We start from the raw sequence: 25,718 nt of genomic DNA, 5'->3' as shown, positions 1-25,718 counted from the left end.
GTCTGTAAAATAACTTCCACTTTAAATGCTCCCACTTACTGACCTTACAAGTATTTTGCCACTCACTTTGTTTGTCCTGAAAAGGGTTCTACAAGTTAAGATTTGAATATTAAAAACCCCCTTTATTTCCCAAAATAAAAATTAAAAAGCTAAATTGAAATAAAATCTTGTAATAAAGAGGTATAGTTCTGTTTCCTCTTTAAGCAATACAAAATTAATACAAAGTTTTAGTCTAAGTGGAAAACAAATTAAAAAAAAAGGGGAATGGCTATCACTGTTTATTCTTGTACATAAATAGAAGTTATACTAGCAAATCTCTATAAGAAAATGTGCTTATTGCTAAATTTAAAATGACAGATAACGATTATATTTAATGCTTGCAAATAAAGTCTTTCAGAACTGACTACGGTTTCAGAAAAAAAATTGACTCTAGTTTAAATGGAATGATCAAAATACAATCCATAGCACGATACAGATAAATCCAGTTGATGCGTATATATTTAAATGCAAATATGAGCTACGTTCTCTTTTTTACTTGATAGCAGGAAAGAATAAATCACCTAACATATATGCCGACATGAAGAAGGTGCAGCAGAAGGTTCAGAACCGTTTCTGCATTTGCATTCGGCCCGTGTTATTACAGATAATGTGCGTGGGTGACTCCTCGCTACCCCGACGTAGACATATTTGGAGCGCCAGTGATGAGGAGCATGTGTCAACGTGCTGAGCGTGTCACCGACTAGCAACTAGCTCTCCCGGAGGATTCAATCCCTCAAGATGAAGTAGATGGATTAGCTTCATCACTATCTGCTAAGCCCACTTGGCGAGAGCCATTTGTTCTGCTAATAAAACATTCTCTCTGTGTCATCAGTACAGTCGGAATTTGGGAGCAGGGGATTTGGCTGTGCTTTGTTCTACCCCATAATATACACATCAAGTACCTCGCTGCATCGAAACACTACGGCGCCCAACAGAGTGTTACGTGAGATTGTTAAACCGCTGGACTTTATAATGAGAACTCGAGTTGTTATGATGGGTGATTGTCAGCTATGAAATTAATGTGTATGTTGAGCTCACTGAGGCTCGTCTAAACAAACACAAATTCATGTATCGAGGTACAAACAGTTATTAAGATGTAAATTACGACCAGCACTTGAAAATGCTGAGGTTTGATCTGGTTTGAAAGCTGTGAAGTCAACATTGTTTCTTTTTTCTTTTTTTAGAGTAAAAAAATTGTAGTTAATGTATAAATGATGCGTTTCTTGTGTGATTTTCGAGAGATTGTTGAGATGTTTCTCACCTGGAAGTCGGGGTTGGGGTTGGGGTAAGGCAGCCAGGCAGAGCGCGAGTTCTCCTGGTATTTGAAGGGCCCGTTGAAAACTTGAGTAATGGCACTGAGATTGAAGGCACAGACAGCAGATGCAGCAATGCTGTTTCTAATTGTCAGGAACGAAAGAAGGGGAACAGAGAGGATCGGGAAGACAGAGAAAAAAGCATGTCAGTTAAAGAGGTAGACGATATGTAAATTAGTCTTTTAAAGTCAAAGAAATTCTGACAACTTTTTAAAAAACTTTCTTTGGACATTTATATATCATTTATTAGAATTTGCCTTTAAGCTGAGAATTATAACGGTGATATTTTTCCATTTAATATAATTTTTTTTTTCTGGGTGCACTGACCAGTGCCAACAGTCAAACCTTAATCTAAAATGAAACTTTCGAAGCTAATCTGATTACCTCTGAGGGTCCTGAATCTTAAATACAGTTTGGTCTTGGCGCAGTCATTTTAAACAAGTGCAAGTTCTCTCACTCTGCAGATGGAATAATGAATGGAACAATAAATTGTCGGCTGCCCCTTGAGCGGTGGACAAATGAGAATTATAATTTAACAGGGCTGTTCATCAAATGGTAAAGTTTCTGGGTGAAACGTTTCCAAAAGCTTTTATTTAACTTCAGTTTTTAGCAAAGTGATGACTGGGATACTTCCAGTTGTCTGTTTCTCTCCATCCTGTTCTGATGATAAGTGGTTCGAAAGGATTCTGTATGTTAAGTGAAAAAAAACTTGGCGACTAAATGACTTTTCCTGGATGATAAGAGTTTTCTAAAGAAGCTCGATCTGAGAACTGGCAAGCTCCCACATATGAGACCTTGAGCTTTCTAGTCGCGGAACGCTGCAGAAACTCAGCAAGAAACCGAGTCTTTAGATGAAATTAAGGTTTATTACATTTAGATTGCAGCTTTGCAACCAGAGCGTTTTGCATTTAGATGCATCAGATATACAGTAGTAGGCGCAATAGTGAACGCAACCCCCCCTTACAACATAAGGTTGCAGATTCGCTTCAAAGTTGAGGGAAAAGACAACTTTCTGTGTGGAGAATTAGTTGCGTGGGTTTACCCCAAGTAAGTAAGTAAGTAAGTAAGTAATATTTATTTATATAGCGCTTTTCGAGACCAGGGTCACAAAGCGCTCAAACAATCAAAACAATACTCGAAAAAGTACATACTTTAAAGATCAAGATAATACTGAGAACAACACAGGAGTTCGAGAAATTCAAGGAAAAGCCTGGTTTCTTCCCACATTCCCAAAACACTCAGAGGTTCATCTGGAACTTGTCCTTAATTATATATGTATATTATTGAAGGTGGCACAGTTGTCCTTCAAAACATTGGGCAGGACACCTGGCAGTGGAGCTTAACCATTGTGTTATCTCTGGGTCAAGGTGACCCGGTGGCCTGAAAACAAATGTGTTTATGGTATCCCAACCTCCCTGGCATCCGAAAATACTTATGCAGTGGTGGAGGTCGTTCATCTTGACTCAGAGGCGACACAAGGGTTAAATTAAATTCGCTATCCAATCATTCTGAAAAGGCAGATTTAACTGGACAATGTAATGACATTGCCGTATGTTTCACAGATGTGCTGGAGCAGGGGGTGCTGGGGGGGCCTCAGAAATTTGAATAGAAGGAAAGAATGGAATTTATGTAATATAATACAGTTGTATGAAGTATGGCTTAACAACCCCCTCAATTTTATAAATATATATTCAGTATATATTTCATTATTTGAAGAATTTCTCCTGTGCGTAGGCTTATGTTTTGAGGGCCTTGGCATTGTGCTAAAGCATTAAAAAATGTTCTGCAATCAGTTGCATTGAGTTTTTTTTCTAGTTAACTGGTAAAAGTTCATCCTTTTCGTCTGTAAATACACTTACACGTTGGTTGTGAAGATGCCATAGAGCAGCTCAAGCTCTGGCAGGTAGAACGTCCCCTGAAGCTCGTTGTAGTTGAAGGGAATTTCTCCAGGGCGTGAGCAGTTGAGCCGAGCTTTCATGAAAGTTGTCCAGGTATCTTCCAGGAGAAAACGACCTCCGATGTCATTTTTGCAGACGCGTCCAGCTCGAGAAAAGACAGTCCGCCCGCAGTCATGCTCGACAGCATTCTCTCGGAAGAAGAAGTAGGTGAAGTTCCCAATATCATAGGAGGAGACGAAGTTTGGTTCTGTAGAAGAAGAATATGAGATGAAGAGTTATCACGCAGGGGAGTGTGTGCCTGTGTGTATGTGAGTGTGCACCACAGCAGGTGACAAGGATTCATCTATGAAAAGCTGGTTATCAATTCCATTGTCTTGCAATAAGTAAAAAAAAATGTCACTTTGAAAACTAAAAAATTAGAGCAAGAATACAATAAAATACGAATAAAACATAATTTTCCTCATTCCTGTCAACAACCTGTCACTTTCAACGCTGATGTAATCGAACTTTAAAACCAATGTAACTTTTCGTACTTGTGTATTCCAATGTATCCTAGATGTGAATTCGATTAAATCAGTTGACAAGATAATAAGATAAACAACTCCACTGTAGGCCAGACGTGTCTAAAGAAAACTCACAAAAAAACCTCACACTGAGGTCAGTCAGTGAAGAATATTTCAAAGGTCGTTCGATTTCTTTACAGGGGAATTTCTCTAAGGTATTTATTGATTTCCTTGTTTCGTTCTTATTTTTTTCTGTTGAATTTATTGTATCCAACAAGAAATTACAATACAGCTGACCTTATGCTGGGTTTTCATCATCTTCTGTGGAACTGATTTTCCAAAGTGTCAAAACTGTGTCTGTGCAACAGAGACAATTCGGACATTTTGAAATGTAAGGGGTTGATCGCAGGGACGCTGATGGGTCATAATAAAAGTATCCTTAGGAACATACAAAAAGTAGGTCGATAGAACTAACCTGGGCAATTGCATTTCACATCGGGTGACGTTATATTCTCTGACTTTGTAAAGTCAAAGAAAGACAGAAGAAGAAAAACTGCATAAAACTGCATTATAATAAAAGGTAATATTTGAAAAAGGGTTTTAGTAAAATAGAAATAAAGTGAAATTATGTTGTAAAAATATATATATATTATCAGAAAGCCTTACTTGATATATATATATATATATATATATATATATATATATATATATAAGATCAGGATAGAAATGGATTAAAGACCATCATTTTTACTAAACATTTTTACATGACTGGTAGTAGTTGTGGGGAAACAAAATACAAGCACACAAAATGGGAAAGACAACAAAGTTATGAGAGTCTAAGAAAAATACAAAATGATTAACAACAATGTTGTGCTATGTATTTGTATGTTAGCCAGAAGTCATTTATTTTTACGTCATTGATTTATAAGTTTTAGTTTTTTTCAATTTAACCTTTATTGAACAGGATAAAAGATCAAAATATCTTTCACAAGTTGAATATAAAGGAAGAAAACAAATCCAAAACAAACACTGACATACTAGAGAGAAACTAGACAAATAAGAACAATTTGAAAACATAGATACTGTTTGTTGTACGCTGGCTGTCTTTCAAGATTAAGGGGAAAGCTCCCAGTGAAATAAAAGTTTGAAATTTTAGTTTAGTTTGGAGAGTTTTCCGAGCTGTTTATGTAGATTGTACACCAAATGGATCCTAGCATTGAGCCTTGCGGTACACCTTTTTCAACCCCAAGAAAAGTGAAACTTAGTCCCGCCATTTGATCGCATTCTATCCTATTAGCCCGATATTCTTTGAACCAGGTAATAGCTTGCATGGAGATGCTGTTTTTGAGAATATAAACTAATATGTTGTGATCCACAGTGTCAAGAGCCTCAGGCAGGTTGATGAACAGGGCAACACAAAACATCTTTATTCATCATATCATAACTTTTACTCTGACCTCATACAAGCTCCTTTAAAAACAGGCACGTAGCCTTTAGGACCACATTTTTACTGGGTCTGAAAATCAAAATGTGATTCCTAAAATTACATTTGGGAAAGCCATTGTTCACCAGTAGCTAACTCGACGCGGAGTCCTGGAATGTTAAACCTAACCATAGAAATGTGAATCAAACCAACGGTTGACTGCTAAACACTGAGATATAAAGGAGAGATCTTCAAAAATCTCCCAATAGGTGTCCCCGTAAAGTAAAAAAACAACGACTTAAGAAAAAACAAAGCCAAAATGTTCTACATTAAAGAAACAGGATTAGGAATAGGATGTAAATGACTTACCATTTAGCCACTTAGAGTTGTATTGGGCCGTGCGTAAAGGAGGAAGTCCGCCCAGGCTGCGGTAGATTGCCGGGTCTCTCCCAGAAAAGTCCATGGCAGTAGCTGCATACAACTCCCCACTGGAGGTGATGAGAGCCGTCGAGTTGTGGAGGGGATTGTAGGGACAGCGGGCCATGCCACTGATCTGATCGTGGATCTCTGTGATATTAGTCAGCTGAAAGAGAGAAAAGAGAAAAGCGTTTGTTCTTAACTGTCTATAAAAAACCCTGTTTAAGGCTATTATCTGTCGGAACAACATTCACAATCCTGGCTGACAAGGACAGTTCAGGCGACCATCTGATTTACATCAGGTTCATCAGATCCATTCATCCTTTCATCTACTTCACAGTCTAACATAGCAGTTTTCAAGTATACGTCATGTTTGAGAACCAGCATTAAAACACACTGGATTAATCAAAGAGAAACATTAGAATTCAAGACAGATTTGTCTGGTGATGTTTTGTTTTCGCTATGTAAATAGTACAGACCGAGGGAAAAAAAAAAATCTCATTTCAAAAGTCATCTCATTATATTTTGTTTGGTTAACATCCTCTGAAAAACAAAGACACATACCCACGCTCCTTGAGAAGTTAAGAACATAATCACTAAATGCTTTCAGAATAATTACCTGAGTAAACCTCCAAACAGGTCATTACGGCAGCTTTCTCAAGATTAAATATCACTCAGAAACAAACAACATTCAATTCTTTCTTTAGCATTGACTCCATTGTACAATCGAAAAGCATCCGTCTCCATAAACCAAGACAAGGAAAAAAAATCAACTCGCCTTGTCTTAGTCACAACACAGAATTTATATTGAAACCTCAACACGAAATTAGATATACTGTACAGGATTGGTTAAAAAAAAAGTTGAACACATCACAAGTTTTCTAGATCGTGGCCCGCTTTTAAAACATTTGAAGAGCTTTAAGAACATCGCATCTTCTTCATTTACAATAGCTCAAACCATCAGGTGCTGATGAGAAGGTCCTTCTTCTTAAAAGGAACAACTTCAGTACAGTACTCTTTGGCAGCCATTGGAAAACTCATAAACACTCTTTTAATTGGTCACTGATTCAGTCCATGACAATACTTGAGAACTACAAAACTTTGTTTTGAAATCCTTTTGAATAACTTTATAATATTTGTGTTTGGAATTTGCCAACACAGATCTGTTGAGGTTTTTCTCGCCCTTGAGATCATGTTGGTGTCTGTGGATACATATCTATCCTTGTATTTTTGAGCTGGTTAATGCATGAGACATGCAGTTCACAGTGAAAAAGACTCCTCAGACATGTCTATTCCATCTTCTTGGAAAAAATGCTGTTTGATTATGTTGAAATTATTCTTTTTTCATTCAAAGTGTTTTATCGTCATCATAGTACTAACCCTAACAATATCTCGGTCTTTATACCTTAAATTAAGAGGAGAATCGACACAATACAACTTTTTCTTCTCGTTATTAAGGCTTACAAAGCACAGGGTAAAGTCCTGCAGTGCAACAAAATAAAACTAATTTTCACACCGCGCCAATTTTCCACGCTGTCATTAATTTAACAATCTTCAAACACCTTTCGGCACCAGAGGCCAGACTCAATTCAGCCCACGTGGAGCAGAAAAAAACAGTCCTTTAACCAATTTCTCGGAGCCGGTCGATATGGATCAGAAGTTCTGTCCACAAGAGCCACCTATGCTCCACCCAGACACTTCTGTCTGTCTGAGTGTGAGATGAAAGAGTGGCTAGACTCCTGTGTTTTAGGTCAATCGTTTCTATAAAGACAAAAAAAAAGGAAAAAGAGAAGGTAATAGATAGATCGGCTGCAGTGCATCCAATGAATATTTAGGAAGTGGAATGAAAGTGGCATCTGTAGTTTCCCCCGCAGCTGTGCAAGTAGGACACTGAATGACCATGATGGACCTTTTAGAAATGGTTCTCAGGTCAGCCTGTGAGCTCCGAGAGGCAAATACAACGAGGGGTCTGACTCGCCTGCAGCTCTTAAAAACTGCCTCCATAAGAGATTCTTAAAAAAAAACTGAAACAATCATCTTTAGAAACAGAAAAACAAATAAACCAAAAAAAAAGGTTAAACTCTGTGTGTAATCCAACACAAACTTGATTGCACTGATTAACTAGTAACTAAATGTTTCATTTCTGCAGAGTTTTAGGAGCCCTGCACTGATGTGATATATCTCTCTCATTATAACCCACGGTGAAGCCATTAGTCTGTGAAATTAGCAGGCACTCTTAACAAAATGACTTCACCACCAGTCACAGTTGCAGCTCAAAATCGAAAAAGTCGTCTGGCAAAGTAGAAATATAAAACGTGGCTTATATTATTATGTTGAATTTTTCAGTAAACATGGTAAAAGTGGCTGCTCTTATAGAGCGTGTTTTAACACCTTTGTACTCTGAGTCACCCATTTATGGTACACAGTGATGGCAGGAGGCTGCAATGCAGCGTCTTGCTCAAGGACGCATTGACACAATCTCCAGAAACTGTAACGGTGAGTGACCAAGCCAAATACTAAAAAAAAATAGTGATTCAAAACCTTCCAAAGAGAAAAGAAAACTCAGTAAAATCACATTATCATGCCAGCAAACTATAGTAACAGCATGTATTTCTTCTATAACACAACTATATGAACATGTTTTCATAAAGACATTATTTTAAGTACTGTACACCTGAACTATAAACAAAATATTGACAATGAACGTATTTATTTGAAGAACAAAAATGCCCAGAGAAAAGCAGTTTTCTTTAAAAAAAAATCTTAGGAAGAAGTCTGTAGGTACCAGTGAAAAGGTGAGGTCTGTAAATGAAATTGGAAATTTCACAGATGGGTAGAGAATGTGTTTTCTAGAAACAGTGGTCGGTCATACAAAAAAAAAATCCAGCTGAGGTCCAGATGAGGTCCAGACGAGGCGAGTGGAAAGTACGAGATGATGTGAAAGGAGGTTGGTGAAAGACTGATGGCTCGAGTTTGTTTTTTAAAGCTTCTGAGCAAGTCATCGAGCCATTATTCATGATTAATATAAATGATTGACATGACTTATAATTGCCAAACGCTGGTGGACAGAGGTTTGACTTACGGTTCTGTTGGTGCAGATAGGCGTGAAGGCGTTGGTCCCACATGTAAACAGCCTGTTCCCGTTCACCAGCAGCACCCGGATGTAGTTCTGGCACTCCTCCTGTAGGGGAAGGTCAACAAATATCCTAATCAACTAGTTGTCAAGCATTTTTCTTGTATATACTGTATAAATCCCATTAGAAGTCATGTGAAAAACAACGTCACATCCTTAAAAACTCACTTAAATTAAAATCAATATAAAAAAGAAATGATTTTCACTCTGAAGACGACAATTGAGGTTTTACTTCAACAAGCAATTCAGTAGTTTTCATTCTTTCACTTCAGGAATACCAGTTTTTGAAGTACCTTTAAGTACATGACAAAAAAACATACTCTTTAGTGTGTAAAGCAAATTTTTGAAAAATAAAAATATAATAAAATAAGAATGATTCATTACATTTTTAGTGCTGCCAAAGCAAGTACTGCCAGTTAAAGAGGCAGAGAGACGTGTTTTTTTTCTGGAAAAGGTTGTAAACTCGCAGGATCCTTCATGTGAAAGGCACAGTAGTCGAGCTGGTGAGGGGCCCTCGTTGAAATTTAAAACCTTGTAAATCTGTTAGTGTCTGAGCTACTTTAGGTGTCTGCTGCATATCTCGGCTCCCACAACGATGCGATTTACGACTAAATAGCAACACAGCAGAGAAAGAAGGAGACGTTTCTCTGATTGAGCTGGAAGTGTTTCCCGGTGTGTGGAGGCTCTTGTTCAAGGATTCCCACGAGACAGTCGCGTATTAAAGTTAACAATCGGCCATAATTATGACGTAATAAAAAAACGTTTTGTTTATTTATTGTGCATATCTTAGCATATTTGATACCTCGTCTATTCATCTAAACTTCAGTGCTTATCTTCTCCGTTATCTGGTTCATAGAACACAACAATCGATTTCTGTCTTCCATATTTAAAGCTAATTTTTTTCTTCCAGCGAATATAAATCACACAGGAGAAGAGAGGTCGAGAGCATTCAAGGAACGAAACACAATCACAGCCTGAGTATCTTTGTCATGGTTTATGTGTAGATGTTTTCTTTGCAGGGCAATAAACCAAAGCGGCAATAGAAAGGAGTCCTTTAAAGATATTCCCTCTGTATATCATTGAGGCTGCTCTTCGGAAGGGAACCGTGAGCAAAACAATTTGACTGCCAAAGACCGGCGACTCTCCAGGATTGAGGTAGCTGCTCTGTAATTCACAATGGCTTTCCTTCTCTGACTGATCCCAGCACGGCCATTATGGTTCTCTAACCACCTTTTACACGAGATAAATACACGGCGCCGCGCACACTCGCACAGAGATCTGGGCTGGGCAGTTCAAGTCGAGTTCGCCTCAAAAACCAGCTGTTTGGTGGACAACAGCTTCACCACAGTCTAAAATATAGACTTTGGGTACAAAAAGAAGCTGCAAAAACAATAGAAACTCCCTAACAAGCGCCAAAAAAACAGTAGTTAAGGTGTGGTCAACTTCTTTTTTACTTCAGAGCCAGTTGACCTAAGCCGTCATTTTGTCCAAATCTACTAACAAAGCAGGGATTTCCAAAAGCTGCTAACTATAGAACCTGAAAATGAACTTAAACATATGCTGCTACTGACCTTGATAATGACATATTTATGAATGGTGTAATGAAACGTATTCAATGGTTGTACAGTTCATACTTTTTTCAATAGTTTTAAGTCCAGAGTTTTGAAGAACCAAGGATAAGGGTGTGTCACCCCGTTCTGTATTTCGATGCAATGCCATCATCCCTTTTTTGTTGGGCCTCCTACATCAAATTAAAAGTGATGAAACAACTTTGTAATTAATGCAATGACTTATCATTATAAATATCTACTTTTCTCTCAATGATGTTTAATAAGCAACCCTACAGTCTCAATACTTGGATCTGGTCATAAGGAAAAAACACTCTGAAAGTTAAAAAATTGATTGAATAAGTAATGATTACAGTTTTGGTTTCATTTCTGGCTCCAGGAAGTCTTTGAGGAGTTTATTGTGTGGAGAGTTCCTTGTACAGTTCCCTGGCTTGCCTTGTTTGCGCTCACTGAGAGCGATTCTTAATTCTATTTCCAAATATTTGTAATAAAAATATACATCTTATTAATTTTCCTTTTTTTCTTACACAAAAAGAGATATGATAACATATTTTGATCCTAGGTTATTTTGTAAAAAAAAAAAAGGTTATAAAGGTTATAAAAACATTTAATATTAAACAGTTCAAAGCTCAAAGAGCCAGTCTATTGCGTTTATTAAGAATGTTTATCTGCTTTCCCTAAAACATAAAAAATGTAACACAAACATTATAAACGTTTATATTAAAAATGGTCCATTTCAATAATAATAAACTACTGAGTAGTACATTCCCAAATTACAAATTGACCTCACATTTACTAAATTTGACGCTCCTTAAGTAAACACAAATTATAGCACATATATTATTTATTTTCTTAAGCAAATAATAATTGTATGAGCTGGCACAGATCATAAACCATGAATCACCTGTGGTTGAAAACCGATTTTTCTGGGGGGAAAAAAACTAAGAAAATCACTGCATTGAAGCATCCTGGAAGCGTAAAATTGTTGAAAGTTACCTCAGACTTTCCACGACTGAAGCAGGCTCCCTTGGTGAACTCATCACACTGCCAGTCGGCCTCCTGTGGAGAGGAGGAAGAGCACCATGAAGTTTCCCAGAACAACAAAATATGAAGTGAACATCAGAAAAAATATGTGCTGTCACAGTAAAGCTTGAACCAGAATCAGCACAAAAACAAAGCATCTGTCATTCCAGATTAAATCCATGTTTTGAGAAGTTCTAATGGTTTCTTTAAGGGTTTTTAAGTTCTAAGGCTCAGTCCAATTACCACATGCAGACCTCAAGTAAGTCGCAGCAGTCGACGATTTGATTTATGCACGCAGGGAAACATAAATCTGTGGACAAAACATGAATGTCTCTTGAGAGGAGTGTCAACGCGGTTCACATGGACACAAAACTGAGCTATTAACACTCCGCTAAAGAAAAGAAGTCCCCAGCGGATGATGTCATGCACTAGGCTGTCAGTTTCTGCCTTTTAACTTCAATATGACCTCTGCAGGGGCTCTCATTGATGAAAGAAGAAACGAGTTTTAGCCCGGAGACAACTTCAGCCCAAAGAGATTTGTGACAGAAAGCAAAGTTGGAGATGCCGGCCCTATACAACCGGCAGACACAGGATTACTTTACTGAAAAGCTGGCACAAACCAGAGGTTCAAGGAGGACTTATGTTACTTAAAAAATGGTTTCAGAGACCTTGGATGTGATATTAGTCTTTAGAAGAATACAAGAGATACAAAGGTGTAACTGTATAAAGCGACCTCAAAGCTTGGACAGATGAAAATTGTTACGTAAAATATGATGAAAGATTCTTCTTCCAACAGCACCGGCTTCACAATTTACCAATTAAACCTGAAAGTTAACAGTTAAATTCTTGTCTGGATTGGGCCGTAGGCCGGGGTAGGACGTTGACTTTCAATTGTTATTTTTGATTTATACTTTGTATTTAAATGTTTGGTGGATTTATGTGAGGTTTTATTGCGAGCTTGGAACATTCTAATCTGATTTTTATTCCTTAAACATCTGGAATTGTACAAACATGGAGTTTCTTGCTCGGCTCACTATCATAAATATTTGGACATTGCATGAGGGACGCAAAAAAGCCCCTCGCAAACAGCCCACGGGTCGAAAGCTTGAGGCCCCGGAGCTAAAGATTATATGGAGATAAAATGTCTACAACAACATTTTTTAGATTTCTGAGCACTTGCTTGATTTATAATGAAGACTGAAGCAAATCCCCATCTATAGCATTTTGATCGTTTTTTGAATCCTTGATTTTTAGATGTGAAACTGAAGGTGGAACATATAACATCGAAGCATTTTCTCATTCCCTTTGGAGGTCAGACGATGATCCCAAGATAACTAAATGTGGCCACTTCCTTATCATTTCGTCAAATGTCTTTTTTCACCTCTGATTCATTTAAGGTTTAATCAATTTAATAAGGTTGATTTAAAACTCTTGTATAATCAACATCAAAGATGCGCGAGAGCATGAAGTCATGTTTCCTTTGATTTTTAACACCTGGGTTTTGATTGTTGGTTATTTTTAGGACTCGGGCAACAATGCAGGTTGTGTTGTTGAGGTAAGTAAAAAAAAAGGGACACAAATATTCCCTAAAGAAGATAGGATTTTGGCAACAAACACACACACACACACCGTCTGCACACACATTGACACAAGAGATCTTGGCCAGCGGAGAAAAGCACTGCTGTCTGGTACTATTCAGAGAGGATAAGATATGGTGTGTTAACAGGAGCTATGTGTGTGTGTGTCGAATTCCAGGCTGGCTATTCCAGGTCCGTGCCTGCTACCACAAACACAAACCACACACGGCAGTAGCAGCAGCAAAGCCACTCGGCAGCTAAGCCTGAAAGGCAATGAAAAAAAAACCTTCACTTATCGCACGCTGGCGAGGCATTTGTTAATAGGCTGAAAACATAATCAGGTCTTTTCATTGCAATCATCAAGTCCAAACTACTTCGTGTCGCTCCGACTCCAGATTCTGTAATGTTGCCAAGTACAGGAGTGACACACGAGTCTAGAGAAGTGACGTGCTCTTCCCTCCCTTGTCGGTAAATCAATAAAAGGGTTCATTAATGTTATAAAAAAAGTTACATTCCATCTTCACAAGATAATGAACCAACTTGTAACCTTAACATGATGCAATGTGTTCAAATATGAATGTGTTTTCCAACTACTACCTGAAGAAAATTCATCCATGAATGCTAAATTAGACAGGAAAACTCCAACTATGCTGCACATCCCTGCACACGCTGTTCTGTATTCACCGGGCAAAGCTAACAGGCTGAGGATCCCTAAGATGTTTCTCAATTGAAGGCCACTTGGATGTTCACTGCAAAATATTGAGCACAACTCAAATTTTAAGATGAAACCGTACACCTACGCTGTGACACTGATGTGTATCCTTATGAGTGATGCATCTTTTTGTGTGTCTTTTCTCTGAAACAAATGAGCCCATTGTCAACATTGTTCCAATCAGGAACATGGCAGAGCTTTAGGTTAAGATTTTCAATACATTTTTAAATCACTCTCATTTAGATGTTCTAGATCAATCTTAAACATTTTTTTTTCTTGGTGACATTTCTTTCTTGTCAGCATTTTTTAAAGGCATAAACTTTTTAAATCATTACCTAACTTAGTTTAGCATTTTGTTGTTTGATTACCTTTGTGAAGTAGGAGTGGAGTTCATTACAATTTTTAATTTAGGGGATTGAAATTCTCAGGATTGGTTTGAAGTGGAAGTAGACACTGTTGGTGGTTGTTTGTCGTTCAATCTGGCTTTAGGAAGGTTTTCACTTGTCGTTTGTACGGCTTCTCAACGTTGAAGTTCATTGGCTCAGCCTCATTCAGAACTAGCAAAATCATAGAGAACCTGATTTGTAATAAAGCTAAACTTGAATCAATGTAATGTTCAAAAAGAATAGATGGCCATACATGCTAGGGTTTTGGGAGGTAGTTGTTAGAAAATGTAAGCCATCAGAGTTGCCATCATTTGCCATCATGCCATCATTTCTCCAATCCTTAAAACTCTTCACTGGCTTCCAGTTTCTTTCAAGATCAACTTTAAAATTCTGGTTCTTACTTTCAGAGCTATTCATGGTCAGACTCCTCCTTACATCACTGATCTGATCCAGCCTTACACCCCAGCTCTGGCTCTGAGGTCTGTGGATCAGAATCTACTGATGGTTCCTCGAACAAGGTTCAGGACCAGAGGAGAGAAATCCTTCCAGGCTGTTTCTCCTAAGCTTTGGAACGATCTTCCTCTCTCTTTGCGCTTGATGGAGTCTACTGACTCCTTCAAGAAACATCTTAAGACGTTTTTATTTGTTCAGGCTTTTCCTTGATTTTCTGGAACTCCTGTTGTGTTATCAGTTTTATCTTGATCTTTAAAATATATACTTTATTGAATATTGTTTTGATTGTTTAAGCGCTTTGTGACCCTGGTCTGGAAAAGCGCTATACAAATAAAAATGACTTACTTACTTACTTACTATTGTGATTGATTTGTTTTGTGGGTATAATTATCTGTATTTCTTTAGATAATATTTAAATAGTAAAAAATACTACTAAAACTATATCAATATCAATTTTAGTGTGTTTATTAGTTTATTTAAATAGTTCATTCATAAATAGAAGTTACGGTTAGAAACTTTATTACTTATGCTAGTGCTACATTTAGCTCTATAGCATCAGGCTAAAAAGTCACTGGACTCTTCAACTGCTCCCCACAGTCAGATATAGTTGTCCTTCATTTTGAAATGCTGATTTCCCCACTTATTAGTGTTGATGTGATTACGACGTAAACTCAAATGATTTATCGCCACAGAAAGAAACGGCCGTGGCTAAAGTGCAGAACAAATTCACCTCCTGTGTGGAAGAGAGCACTCAACTATAATTCAAACCCATTTATTTCACTAAGTAACATTAAATACTGAAAATCCTTGAAATATTCGTGCAGAAAAGTGAAAGGTTGAGTGTAAGCAGTTTGAAGTAAGTGCTCTCTGTTGCTCGTCTGTTTTTTTAATCAATGATTTGAAAGACATTTTTAATTAATCAGGGACTATTTTTCACAGAGAATTTTCCCACACATTTTAATTTTCTCATACATTGAATCATTAAACACATTGTGACGCAAGATGTTAACTATGGAATATTCATATTTCATCGTGCTTTGATGAAACTATAATGAACACATGAGGTGATTCATTATAGTTCGACCCACACACTGTTTTAGTCAACACAATTAAAAAGAAGCAGAAAAAAGGTTGGTCTAAGAGAGCTCAGCAGAATGTGTGATCTGAGCGAAGCAGCCGGTGAAGCAACAAGAACATTGATTCCAGGTGAGGTTCTGAATATATATCAAAGTTGATGTATGATGGAGATCCACAGCACACTGACAGATGCCGGGCATCAACAGGGATGGCTGGATGGAGATAGCGTTGGACAATCCTGCCGGTGAATTCTAATCTGCCATATCAAAAGTTGATTTCGCTGTTTGATGTGTTGGCACAATACTTGCTATTCACACCGCTGCCCGCTGATGTAAGCCCCTGAAAGATTTACCACTGAAATTGGCCTTGACGTTTGCCAGGCTGTTGATATGCTCATATTTCATTGTTTGCGCGATGGCGAGCATCTCCTTGCCCCGGATACAAATTCAATGCTTATATATCAATGTCACACTGAAATTACGACCTCTAATAGTTGAACTCGCAAGTAAACAAATTGCAATTATTTCACGTGTTAACTTTGAGTTCAACTGGAAGAATCCGTTTTCCTCATCAGTTTTCCTTAACTTCTTAAACACAACTGGACCAAATTTAAGTTTTAAAGTACATACATTTACCAAGGTCCTGATTCCTTAAATCTAAAGTGATATCAGAAAAGAATCCACAATAATAGCACCTTTTTTTTTTTTACTGTTTTGCTTTATGACGTTTTTATCTAGTTTCAGAAGCAAGGAGAGCTTAGGAAAAGCTGGGGCTTTGAGAAGTCATTCTAGTGAATCATTGTTTCTTCAAACCCTTTGAAATCCAGAAGGATCTTGAGAACCGAACCAAAATTCATTATCTTAAAAACACTGGCAACTTTAGAGCGCTATTCTGCTGATCGACAAAAAACATAATTTCCTTACAAATAAAGACTTACTTACTCATCAGAAGTAAATGCCAACAACCCTCATCTAACTCAACCAAAAGCCAATTCTGACAGAAGAATCAACAAAGGTTCCTGGACCATAGAGGAGAAATGAGCTCCATCTGGTCCCTGTTGCAAACAAAAAACCCTCCAAAAAACAAAACTACAAATCATTTTTATAAATTACTATAAGATACAAAGCATCGAAAATATTTTAAATGAAAAATGCAAAAGCCATGCAGTTTAGTTTTAAATAATTTATTGTCCCTTCAATAAGCTTGCATCGACTAAAAAGCCTAATAGGGTGGTTTACCGCGACGGATTACAAAAATTGGCTAAGGGTTAAAAGAAGACCAAAAGCATTGGAGGGACTTTCAAAAGTTTGCAGATTCTTATTATTTGACCTATAGAGTTCAAGTGTAGGTAATAACCGTCCTATTTACTAGTAATGCACTAATAATAAGGGAGTTTAACTGTATTCAGCCTTTTGGGCTTTTCATTAACAAGGAAAAACAACCTGTCCCAAGTGCAATTTATAGAAATATATGTTATGCAGATTTTTCAAATGCTAAAATGAAAAGATAAGGATTGAGTAATGATGTTTTTAAAACATATAACATCTATATCAAGTGCATACCTCAGGAATAACTGTGTGTATTGTGTACAAACATCACCACACATACTGTCTGGAGCTTACTCCATAAACAGGGCGACAGGTGGGTGACACCATGACAGGTCAGCAGCAGATAATCACCAGTAAATAGCTGGATCACAAAAGTGTCGGGTCGAGTCGTGGGTGTTTGTGCTCTACAGAGACACCGATTCCACCACAGGTCCATTAAGGACAATCCATCAGTGCTAGTGGTCTCTGCGCAGCTCAGTGTTAATGGGTTTACATAGGAGCGGCTGCAGAGCACAGGAGATATCTCAGCACTGCAGAGGACACCCAAACAATTTCACCCGAAGACAGTCGTAATTAAATGATTATCTGAACCACATATTTACAACAACTTCAAAGATATTGCAGGAATAAGGTGCTGCTACATGCTTCAAAAGCTCCACAGAAATGAGAAGAAAGTACTTTTTCTTTGAACTTGACGGCGTTCTCAAGTTCAACTGGGACGAGGTCAAAGGCCGACATCTACTTTTAGTGGCTGCTGGGCTTGTGAAGACTAAAAGCATTTTATTAGCATCGTGTCGTCGCCATTATGCAGCGGCCAAACACCACAGGGTGGCCGGTTAAAATCCACTTTGAAGACTGTGCTTTTTAAATTGCTTTTATGGATTTAATCTGGGTTTTTGGGTTTCACCCAGAAACCAATGTGTTCATGCTTATTTTAAGTATTTTTTTAGGCAAATGAATAATTACATTTATATAAGATACTGACTCAAGAAGCACCTTAGGACCTTTTTATTTGTGCAGGCTTTTTCCTAATCTCCTGGGACACCTTGACCCTGATCTAGAAAGGCCTTTTACAAATAACTATTACTTACTTACTTACAGTTATAAACATTATAAGAAACATACTGTGTGCCTACAGGCATCTTGATCTACATTAAAATGATAGTTTCAGAGTAATCTGTTCCTTTCTAGAGTTAAAGGCAAAAATGCTTGATCATTTTATGTAGCATTTTATCACCCCGGGAGAACGTCTTCCAAAAAAACCCTTGAAAAACATCAAAATACCGCCATACTGTTAGCCTGTAACGTCCATCTTGTACCTACCCAGAGCATTTCCAAAGCACCTGTTTTATATCACATTCTTTCAGTGTCTGCCATCCACCGCTCCTGTCTTTACCCTGAACATTATTCTTAGATACTTTTCCATGTTAGCATATGAAAAAATTTGAGACGTTGTTTGCCGAATAGTTGCTAAAGGCTTTCAAAATCAAAAATAATTCTTCACCTTTTTAGTTAAGTTCAATGAGAATTTGTAACTTGTTTTGAACAAAGGAACTACTCCAACAGCCCAAGTTGTTTTGTGTGCTTGTATTGGCTCAAACCATTGAGGGCATTTACTGAGAAGATTATAGTTTCCAGGCTCAGACCAAATCGATCTCAGTCTCAACTCGATATGAGCACTCAAGCAGGTTAGAGCAGCAGTGTTTAGCCGCCACCTTGAGTGTCACTGCTCTCTAATCTGTCTGATACCAACAGGTATTTCACGCTGCAATTGAAAGTGAATTCAGAGCTTTGGATGCATTTAGGTTCCAATGCAGGCAGATTGTTTGGGCTTATTTACGTCAGGGCTTCTTCTCCCGAGTCTGACCACTAATTCAATTGTATGGATCTTTCAAGTGCTGATTATTTCTCTTATTATCTCTTGTGCGCTTGTCAATCCAACTGGTCCTGACATGTTGACAGCCATCAGGCCGAACTAGAAAAGACCGAGACGTGAGGATGGAGAGGAATTACAAAGAGGAGCTTTCTTGACTTTTTATTTCTAATGGAGTTTTTAAAGCATCTGCACCAGCAATAAACTTTTAAATATACAGCATTCATAAGATTCTGTAAAATCGTTAAAAGCATTTTTCTGACTTTAAAAAGGTGGTTAAGAATTATTATTACTTAGATAGATGTATTTTAATTGCGTGGAGAGAAGGTTGATTGAGTACATTTAAAAAATATATTATTAGACATTGGATATTAGTCTCATTAGAACAAGAATTTTGCCATATTGGATGCAATTTCTATCTACACAAATAAAAACATTAAAATTAGTTTGAAAAGATTTTCCAAAGAACTATTAAAGAAAAGGTAAAAATATAAAGTGTTAAAATCCAAGTTATATACTGTAGATAAAGAAAAGCAAAGTGTGATTTCCGGGTGTATATGTGGGCTCTACTGCACTGCATTACTACGTCTTTTAAATCTATGTGTGATGCATGTAGCATTGGGGAAATTTATTCCAACTTTCATATCTGACAGAAAGTAACAAATGTGTGGTAAGCCAGCCGAAGAGGCGAAGCAATTAATCTCCTTGAAGAGGAAAAATAGAGTGTGGGGTGAACATTTGTTCTCTGGTGCTTGTATTAAGTCTGACCGGGCCGACTATTTGGTTTAAATGCATAGGGTTCGAGAAGGAAGGATCACTTGAAGGATTGTCTCTCAGAACCTAAAGGATCCAGTCTAGCAAATGTAACAGCTTAATGTCGTCAGACCACACAAGTCATGTTTCAAACGTAATTTGCTTCCAAATTGACCTCGAGCCAGGAGTAACTAGTTCTCAAACAAAAGGTTTAATTGGACTGTTGGAACCTCCTCTTTGATTTTGCACGTCCAGGACATTAGGGTGGGAGGCATATTTGCTTGGATTGCCAGGAACCACCGTGTTTCACAGGGAGCATCCACAGTGGATTTATCTGACCATTTCTTACTCCTCATTACGGATGAACTCATTTTGGGCCTCCAGCCAACAAACTTTTCCATCACTATTTCTTTCATTTTCGCTCATTCCTTTTGTGTAAAGTGTTAATATGCAACCTCATGAGTCTAGCGGCTGAAGATCCCCTGATATCTTCCACCTTGATATTAACCAATTATCCATGTAATGACAGAAGATCTTCTGTTACACTTCTCACCATGAGTGCACTTTTTTTCACAAGAACATTGTCCAACCCTCTCTCATCACACTGGATTAGATGTTGTGAACCATGAAATGATCATATATTTTCCTGTAACGTACGGCGCACATCTTCCTGTTTGACATAATTAAAGGGCAGAATGTGCAAAAGACCAGGTTTCCAGACCGAGGAGGATTCATGATGAATTCCACACACCTGGATGAGTGTCAAGTCCTCCAGGTTCAGCCTGAAGAGGTGATTCCTGCAGTGAAAAAAAATAAACAACATCAGATGATCAAAGAGTAACCAAAGTGAACTTTCTGTTGACATTTTGAAGACAGAAGGTTTCTTCATTTTCTGGTTTCAGGGAGTCACAAAAGCGGCATCAGCTGTGGCGAGTTTTTCTTTATTTAGTAAATTCACAAATAAAACAAAATACTGCGACAAGGAAAGTGTGAACTATCAAAGAAACGGCTACAAAGTGTCCTTCATAATGGCTTAAAAATGAGACTTCAGAGCGTCCTTGCTGCTTGTAAAGACTGAATTTCACTTCATTAAAAGCCCAAATTAACCTTTAAATGAATAATAACAGTTAAGTGGGAATACGCTAACCACAGAAGTGATTAAAAGACCAAGTGTCGGGTAGTCTGGAAATGTATGTTCCATCTATAGAAAGTGATAATTAGTATTCCTGCCCTCCGTGTACCGAATATATAGCTTCTGAGATGCTTTACTTATCACACCCTTATAATGACTAGATATAGCAAGGAATTAACACTGAAGGCAAACATTATTGAAGTGAAAGAGTGTTAAAGATCCTCTGTTTATTAGTCTATTCATCTAATTCCAAAAAGTATGAAATCACAAATACAGAAACACTTATATATGACAGAAAGGCAGGAGATGTTGGCTGGAAGGAAACCAGTATTTGATCTTGAATTGATCTTAATAATTTAGGTGCACAAGTAAATCCAGATGAGCATTGTGCTCAAATGTTGTGCGTGATGATTGGCGCACTCAAATGGACAGAGAATCGAGTGTGTGTTTTGATGGACACTTTCCACTGTTAACAGCCGCCATCCTAGTGGCGTAGATGACGCGAAACAAAAGCTACGTCCCTGACGACGCGTTGTCGTAGCAGATACCGGTGTAAATGTCTTGAGAAAACACACTTTTTACCACAAAACAACACAAGAACAATAACCCAATGAAACACAACTTAATAGCTTGTTTCAATTGGCGAAAAGTGCTGTTAAGTGTCAAAATTTGAGCATAACGCAAGTAAGTGTACTGTAAAGCAGTGCACTTAGAGATGTTGCTCGATTTGAGAGACAGCAACTGTGTCATGATACAGTGTCTTTACTACACAGCTGTATCATGAGGCCTTATCAACGCATCACCAGCCATGTGTGTAAAACTGGAAAACACTTATAACAGAGACAAAAAGCATTGTCCACCAATACCATGTAAAGCTAGTGATATCCTTATTAGTGGTGAACTAACATATATATAAGTATTTTCACTGTATTCTTTTTAAAACTCTTCATAAAACAAGATTATTCTTATTTTTGGGAATTAAAATTAAACTAACTAACTTACTTCTTTGCCCTTTTGGATTATTCATGTTTTGAAGTTACCATTGTTTACAAATCACAGATAAACTGTAAACATATGGAAGGACACAATGAGATTGAAATGAACAATAGACTGAAATACATTTGATCATTTGTCCAAATAGCGACCCACCGTTGAAATACCTCTTTTTATATTTATTTATCTATTTTTAGTAAAAGGGTTAACATAGATATTACAGTCCCAAGTCTCAGATCTCATTTCAAATGTAATTGAACAGAGGCTTCACACCAAAACTGACATTCGTTCCCACATAAACCTTCTTGCAAACACCTAAGACTATCAGTCTCCTGACGAGAAGCTATCAGACAGATCTGGGTGTCTGTAGCTGCCCATCCTACTGTATTGATATTTGCATTGATCTTACCTTCCCTCCATTATCCACCGTAACAAGGCCCACTGTCGCTGCCTCCCACCAATAAAAAGTAAAGTTCACACACATCTTTGCAGTGAAAATCACCTTTTATGAGAGATTCCACGAATTAATATGTTCATTGATTTCTTAAACTAGCATTCACAATCCCTTTGTTCACTTTTGCTTGTTCCACTTGTCTGCCTCACTCTATCATGGATTGGCCTTTTCCATCCAGGCTTCTGTGTGCATTAGCAAATCCCGAGGGCTTCATCTGTTTTTGTTTGTTGCTGTGCGTTTCCTGCTGCTTCCTGTTGTCTGCACTGCTTCTGCTGCTCACGTTGGATTGTTTTTTTCTCTATCGACAACAAAGCCATTAAGACAAACTCACACTCACATGGATCGATGGGCCCATGTGACAGTGTATTTAAGCTAGCAGCAGCAGTTATTGCGTTTACGGACATATATGTGTAGACATTTGCTACACATCTAATCAAAGAATTTCTTTCGCTGAGTCCGGCGCACAAAAGGGCTAAATTAGCAAAAGTAATTGAGGACTCTGTCGCTGAAGGCCGAGACAATGACAGGAAAGAAAGAAAGACACAGAGATGGACAGAAACATCACCGAGGACATTTAAAGATAAGAGGAGAAGACAATTGAAAGAGAGAAGTGAAAGAAAGATTGTTACCTGGCACCGACAATCAGTTCATTCTGTCCAGGATCGAAGGTCAGCTGTGAGTAATCCACCGTTCCCTCCGCCTTGAACCTGAAGATCCACGGCTCCATTTCTGCAAACAACACATCAGGAAAGTCGTGAGATGGAGGACGACGTTAAGACAACTGACGGCGACGCATTAAAGTGGCTGCATCGTTCCTACAAAAACTGGCTTGTTGAGCCCAACGTTTGTTAGCGATGTAAGAATGGATTCAAAAGAAAAACACCAGATTAGATGACACGGTTTTCAGAAGTAATTGAGTCAGAAATGATTTCACATTAATCGAGCAAGCTACTTCCTCCAACATTGAAGGACATCCCTGGTTGGTGTGACCGCTTTTTCATCCAGACAGTGAACAGTCTGGATAAGTCAACTCCTCAGCTTAATTACTGCATCTTAAAAACATAATAAACAAAGAACTTCCCAATTAAGATCCAATATATAGTTTCATGAAACAAATATTACGTGAATTTGAATCAAATACACAATAACTAAACTTTTAGAAAAATGTGGAAACACGTTTAAACATAAAACTTATTGATGAGAAACTTACTTGCTATAATAAGTAATGCAATCAAATTTGTCATTTCAAGTTAGGGTTCCCCAACCTTTTTTCGCACACTTGACCAGTTTAATCTCACCTATTTTCTCAGACTGGACCTCAGAGAAGTACAGAAAAATTAAAGTAGCATAACCGACTAAAGAGAAAACTGTAAAGTGCATAAAACATGCATCCAACCATAACTTCAAATGGACAAAGGAGGTCTGGGCTATTTTCTCTGCAAGATGGTCCCAAATAGAGTTTGTGTTCCACTCATTTCACTAGTTGATAGGCGTGTTGCTTAAGTCACATGCTGATGTAACTGAGGAGAAAATCAAGTTGAAAAAATTTTCAACCAGTAATAATCAATAAAAGACAAATTGTATAAATGTCTTTTTCTATTAGTGCATCCTGGTATGAAACTGAAATGGGCCCCAACAGGATAAATTACTTATTAATTCTAGATTCAAGGTACTCATTTTGCAGTATTAATTAGGGTCTTTGGTTTGATGTGAAATAACAAATTGACTTGAACTACAAACTAAAAACATTCCTGAGTTTTGAAAGCTCTTGCTGTCGTACCAATCAACCCCAAAACCTTTAGTGTGATTAAAAACGCTGTTGTATTTCAGTTATTTGATTGTATGTTGTGCTTTATAAAAATGATCTTATGATCATGAGTCAAAGGTACGAGTTCATTGATGAAGCTTTCAATATTTCAAAATCCAAATGGATCTTTAAAATACCACCAGCATCTAATACTTCTAATAATTCCTTAATTCATCATTATTTTTGGCTTGATTTTCAATATGACAAATGCAAGTTGATTTTTATCGTCTCTCTCGAACCAGAGCTAATAAGGATTGATGAATGGCTAAAGATGAGATGGTTTAGGAATGAGAAATATTATCCTTTTTTTTAACAGGTATTCATGTCAGCAGTTCATGGCAACTGTCCTTGAACTAGCGGACAGAGTCGCAAAGGCATGTGAAAACACGAGAGAGACATTCACCAGACAGACACTGACACATTATCCACAGCATGCCTCTTCTCATGGCGCCCAACCCTTTAACCCCTGACCAATTGGATAGCGAGGCCACTAAGCCGCCAGGACTGAGTGTCTACAATATGGTTATATGATAGTTTTAGTTGAGGCCAGTAAATCATTAATTTTACTGACATGGGTTGCATCCCCATTCTGCCGCCTTCATCATTGGTGAAGATGTTCAATCTTACTGTCAACAGTGTCATGTAGTTAACAGCGTCATATTTATTTCATTGAAAATTTGAGGTAGTTGCCCTGAGGATAGCAAACAAAATTACGATTCTTGAGTTGAACCCAAAGAGGTTTGTCGCAAATATTTTTCTCAACATCTTCACAGGACTTTTTTTCAGTACTTCTTTCGAAAAGACAAAGGAAGGGTAAAAAGGGGTTTTAGTACGAAGCCTTAAGGATCTCTGATCATTTGGTCTGGTTGGCCCCTTCAAGCCAGGAATTGAGTCTGGTTCTGCTTGAGGTTTCTGCCTTCTAAGAGGAAGGTTTTTTTTACAACCACTGCCACACCGTGATTTACTCATTATTTAACAGTTTTTCTTTTCTCCAATATAATCTCACTTAAACTGTAAAGTTTCTCGAGATAACCTTGTTATGATAAGAGTCTTTAAATAAAATAAAATTGAATTGTTATGCAGAGTGTCAATGGTTCAAAGAGAATGAGCACAACTTGTTTTTCTTCCTCCTGCAGTCTTGTTTAAACGTAGAGTAGTTGGAGTGAGATCAACTGAAAGGTTGCTACTGTATTTTAAGTCATGAAGACACTTAATCACACACCTATGTCATATTCTACATCAAACCATCGATTTGGCGACAGAATTGATGGTGCTGAGAAAAGAAAAAAGATAGAAGAAAATCATCTTAGATACAAGAAACCAATCTTCCTGGATGCGACGATGAGTTCAGTCATCCAGCAGAGTTTCTGAGTAGAAGTGCTGCGTCTCTCCTTCTAGACAGGAAGGACACATTTCTGGTGAGGTGGCATCCAGGGGACAATCCTACGGGGTCAGTAAAGATTCTTTATTCCAGATTGTTATGGTGCATACACCTCTGCTGGTTCAAATTCTGTTCTGCTCTAAATGTATATAAGTTTCAACATTTCCGACCCCATACTCGACTTTTAACACTTCTCTGTGTGGCTCCTTAAAAAGTAGTATATCCAGTTGACTGGACTTTAGCCGACTTTATTCAAGTCCTCCCCAAATGAAATTTGTGACAGCTTGACTAACTTCCCTCAACACTTTCTGTTGGGATATAAGCAAAGTATCCATAAAGGCCATTAAAAAGAGCCTTTAAGTAATAAATGTTTTGCTTTTTAAGTGATTTAAACAAGAGGGATTGGACGCATCTGGCAGATGCGACTCGACCAAACTTTGTTGATTCAAACATGAGAATTTTATCTGCTGTGAGG

At 37.7% G+C, this 25,718-nt stretch overlaps 1 protein-coding gene across 2 annotated transcripts in view; it reads right to left on the bottom strand.

Annotated features, from left to right (window-relative positions):
- sema5a (sema domain, seven thrombospondin repeats (type 1 and type 1-like), transmembrane domain (TM) and short cytoplasmic domain, (semaphorin) 5A) overlaps positions 1–25,718 on the bottom strand; it is a 115,981-nt gene that overhangs the window by 52,551 nt on the left and 37,712 nt on the right. For both annotated transcript variants that reach the window (XR_015710895.1, XM_087788993.1), the window contains exons 3-9: positions 22,685–22,784; positions 20,228–20,273; positions 11,291–11,353; positions 8,676–8,774; positions 5,546–5,759; positions 3,212–3,497; positions 1,301–1,436 (exon numbers count right to left, since the gene is read on the bottom strand). Coding sequence is in view for 1 of the 2 variants with exons in the window: in XM_087788993.1 (XP_087645119.1) it covers positions 1,301–1,436; positions 3,212–3,497; positions 5,546–5,759; positions 8,676–8,774; positions 11,291–11,353; positions 20,228–20,273; positions 22,685–22,784 (944 nt within the window). In the remaining variant the exon portion in view is untranslated. The remainder of the gene's footprint in view (positions 1–1,300; positions 1,437–3,211; positions 3,498–5,545; positions 5,760–8,675; positions 8,775–11,290; positions 11,354–20,227; positions 20,274–22,684; positions 22,785–25,718) is intronic.

Source organism: Callionymus lyra, chromosome 4, assembly GCF_982586985.1.
Source record: "Callionymus lyra chromosome 4, fCalLyr1.hap1.1, whole genome shotgun sequence".
In the NCBI taxonomy this organism is placed as follows: Eukaryota; Metazoa; Chordata; class Actinopteri; order Syngnathiformes; family Callionymidae; genus Callionymus; species Callionymus lyra.
Note: the sequence above shows the minus strand (reverse complement) of the source record. Positions and strands in the feature narration are given on the sequence as shown.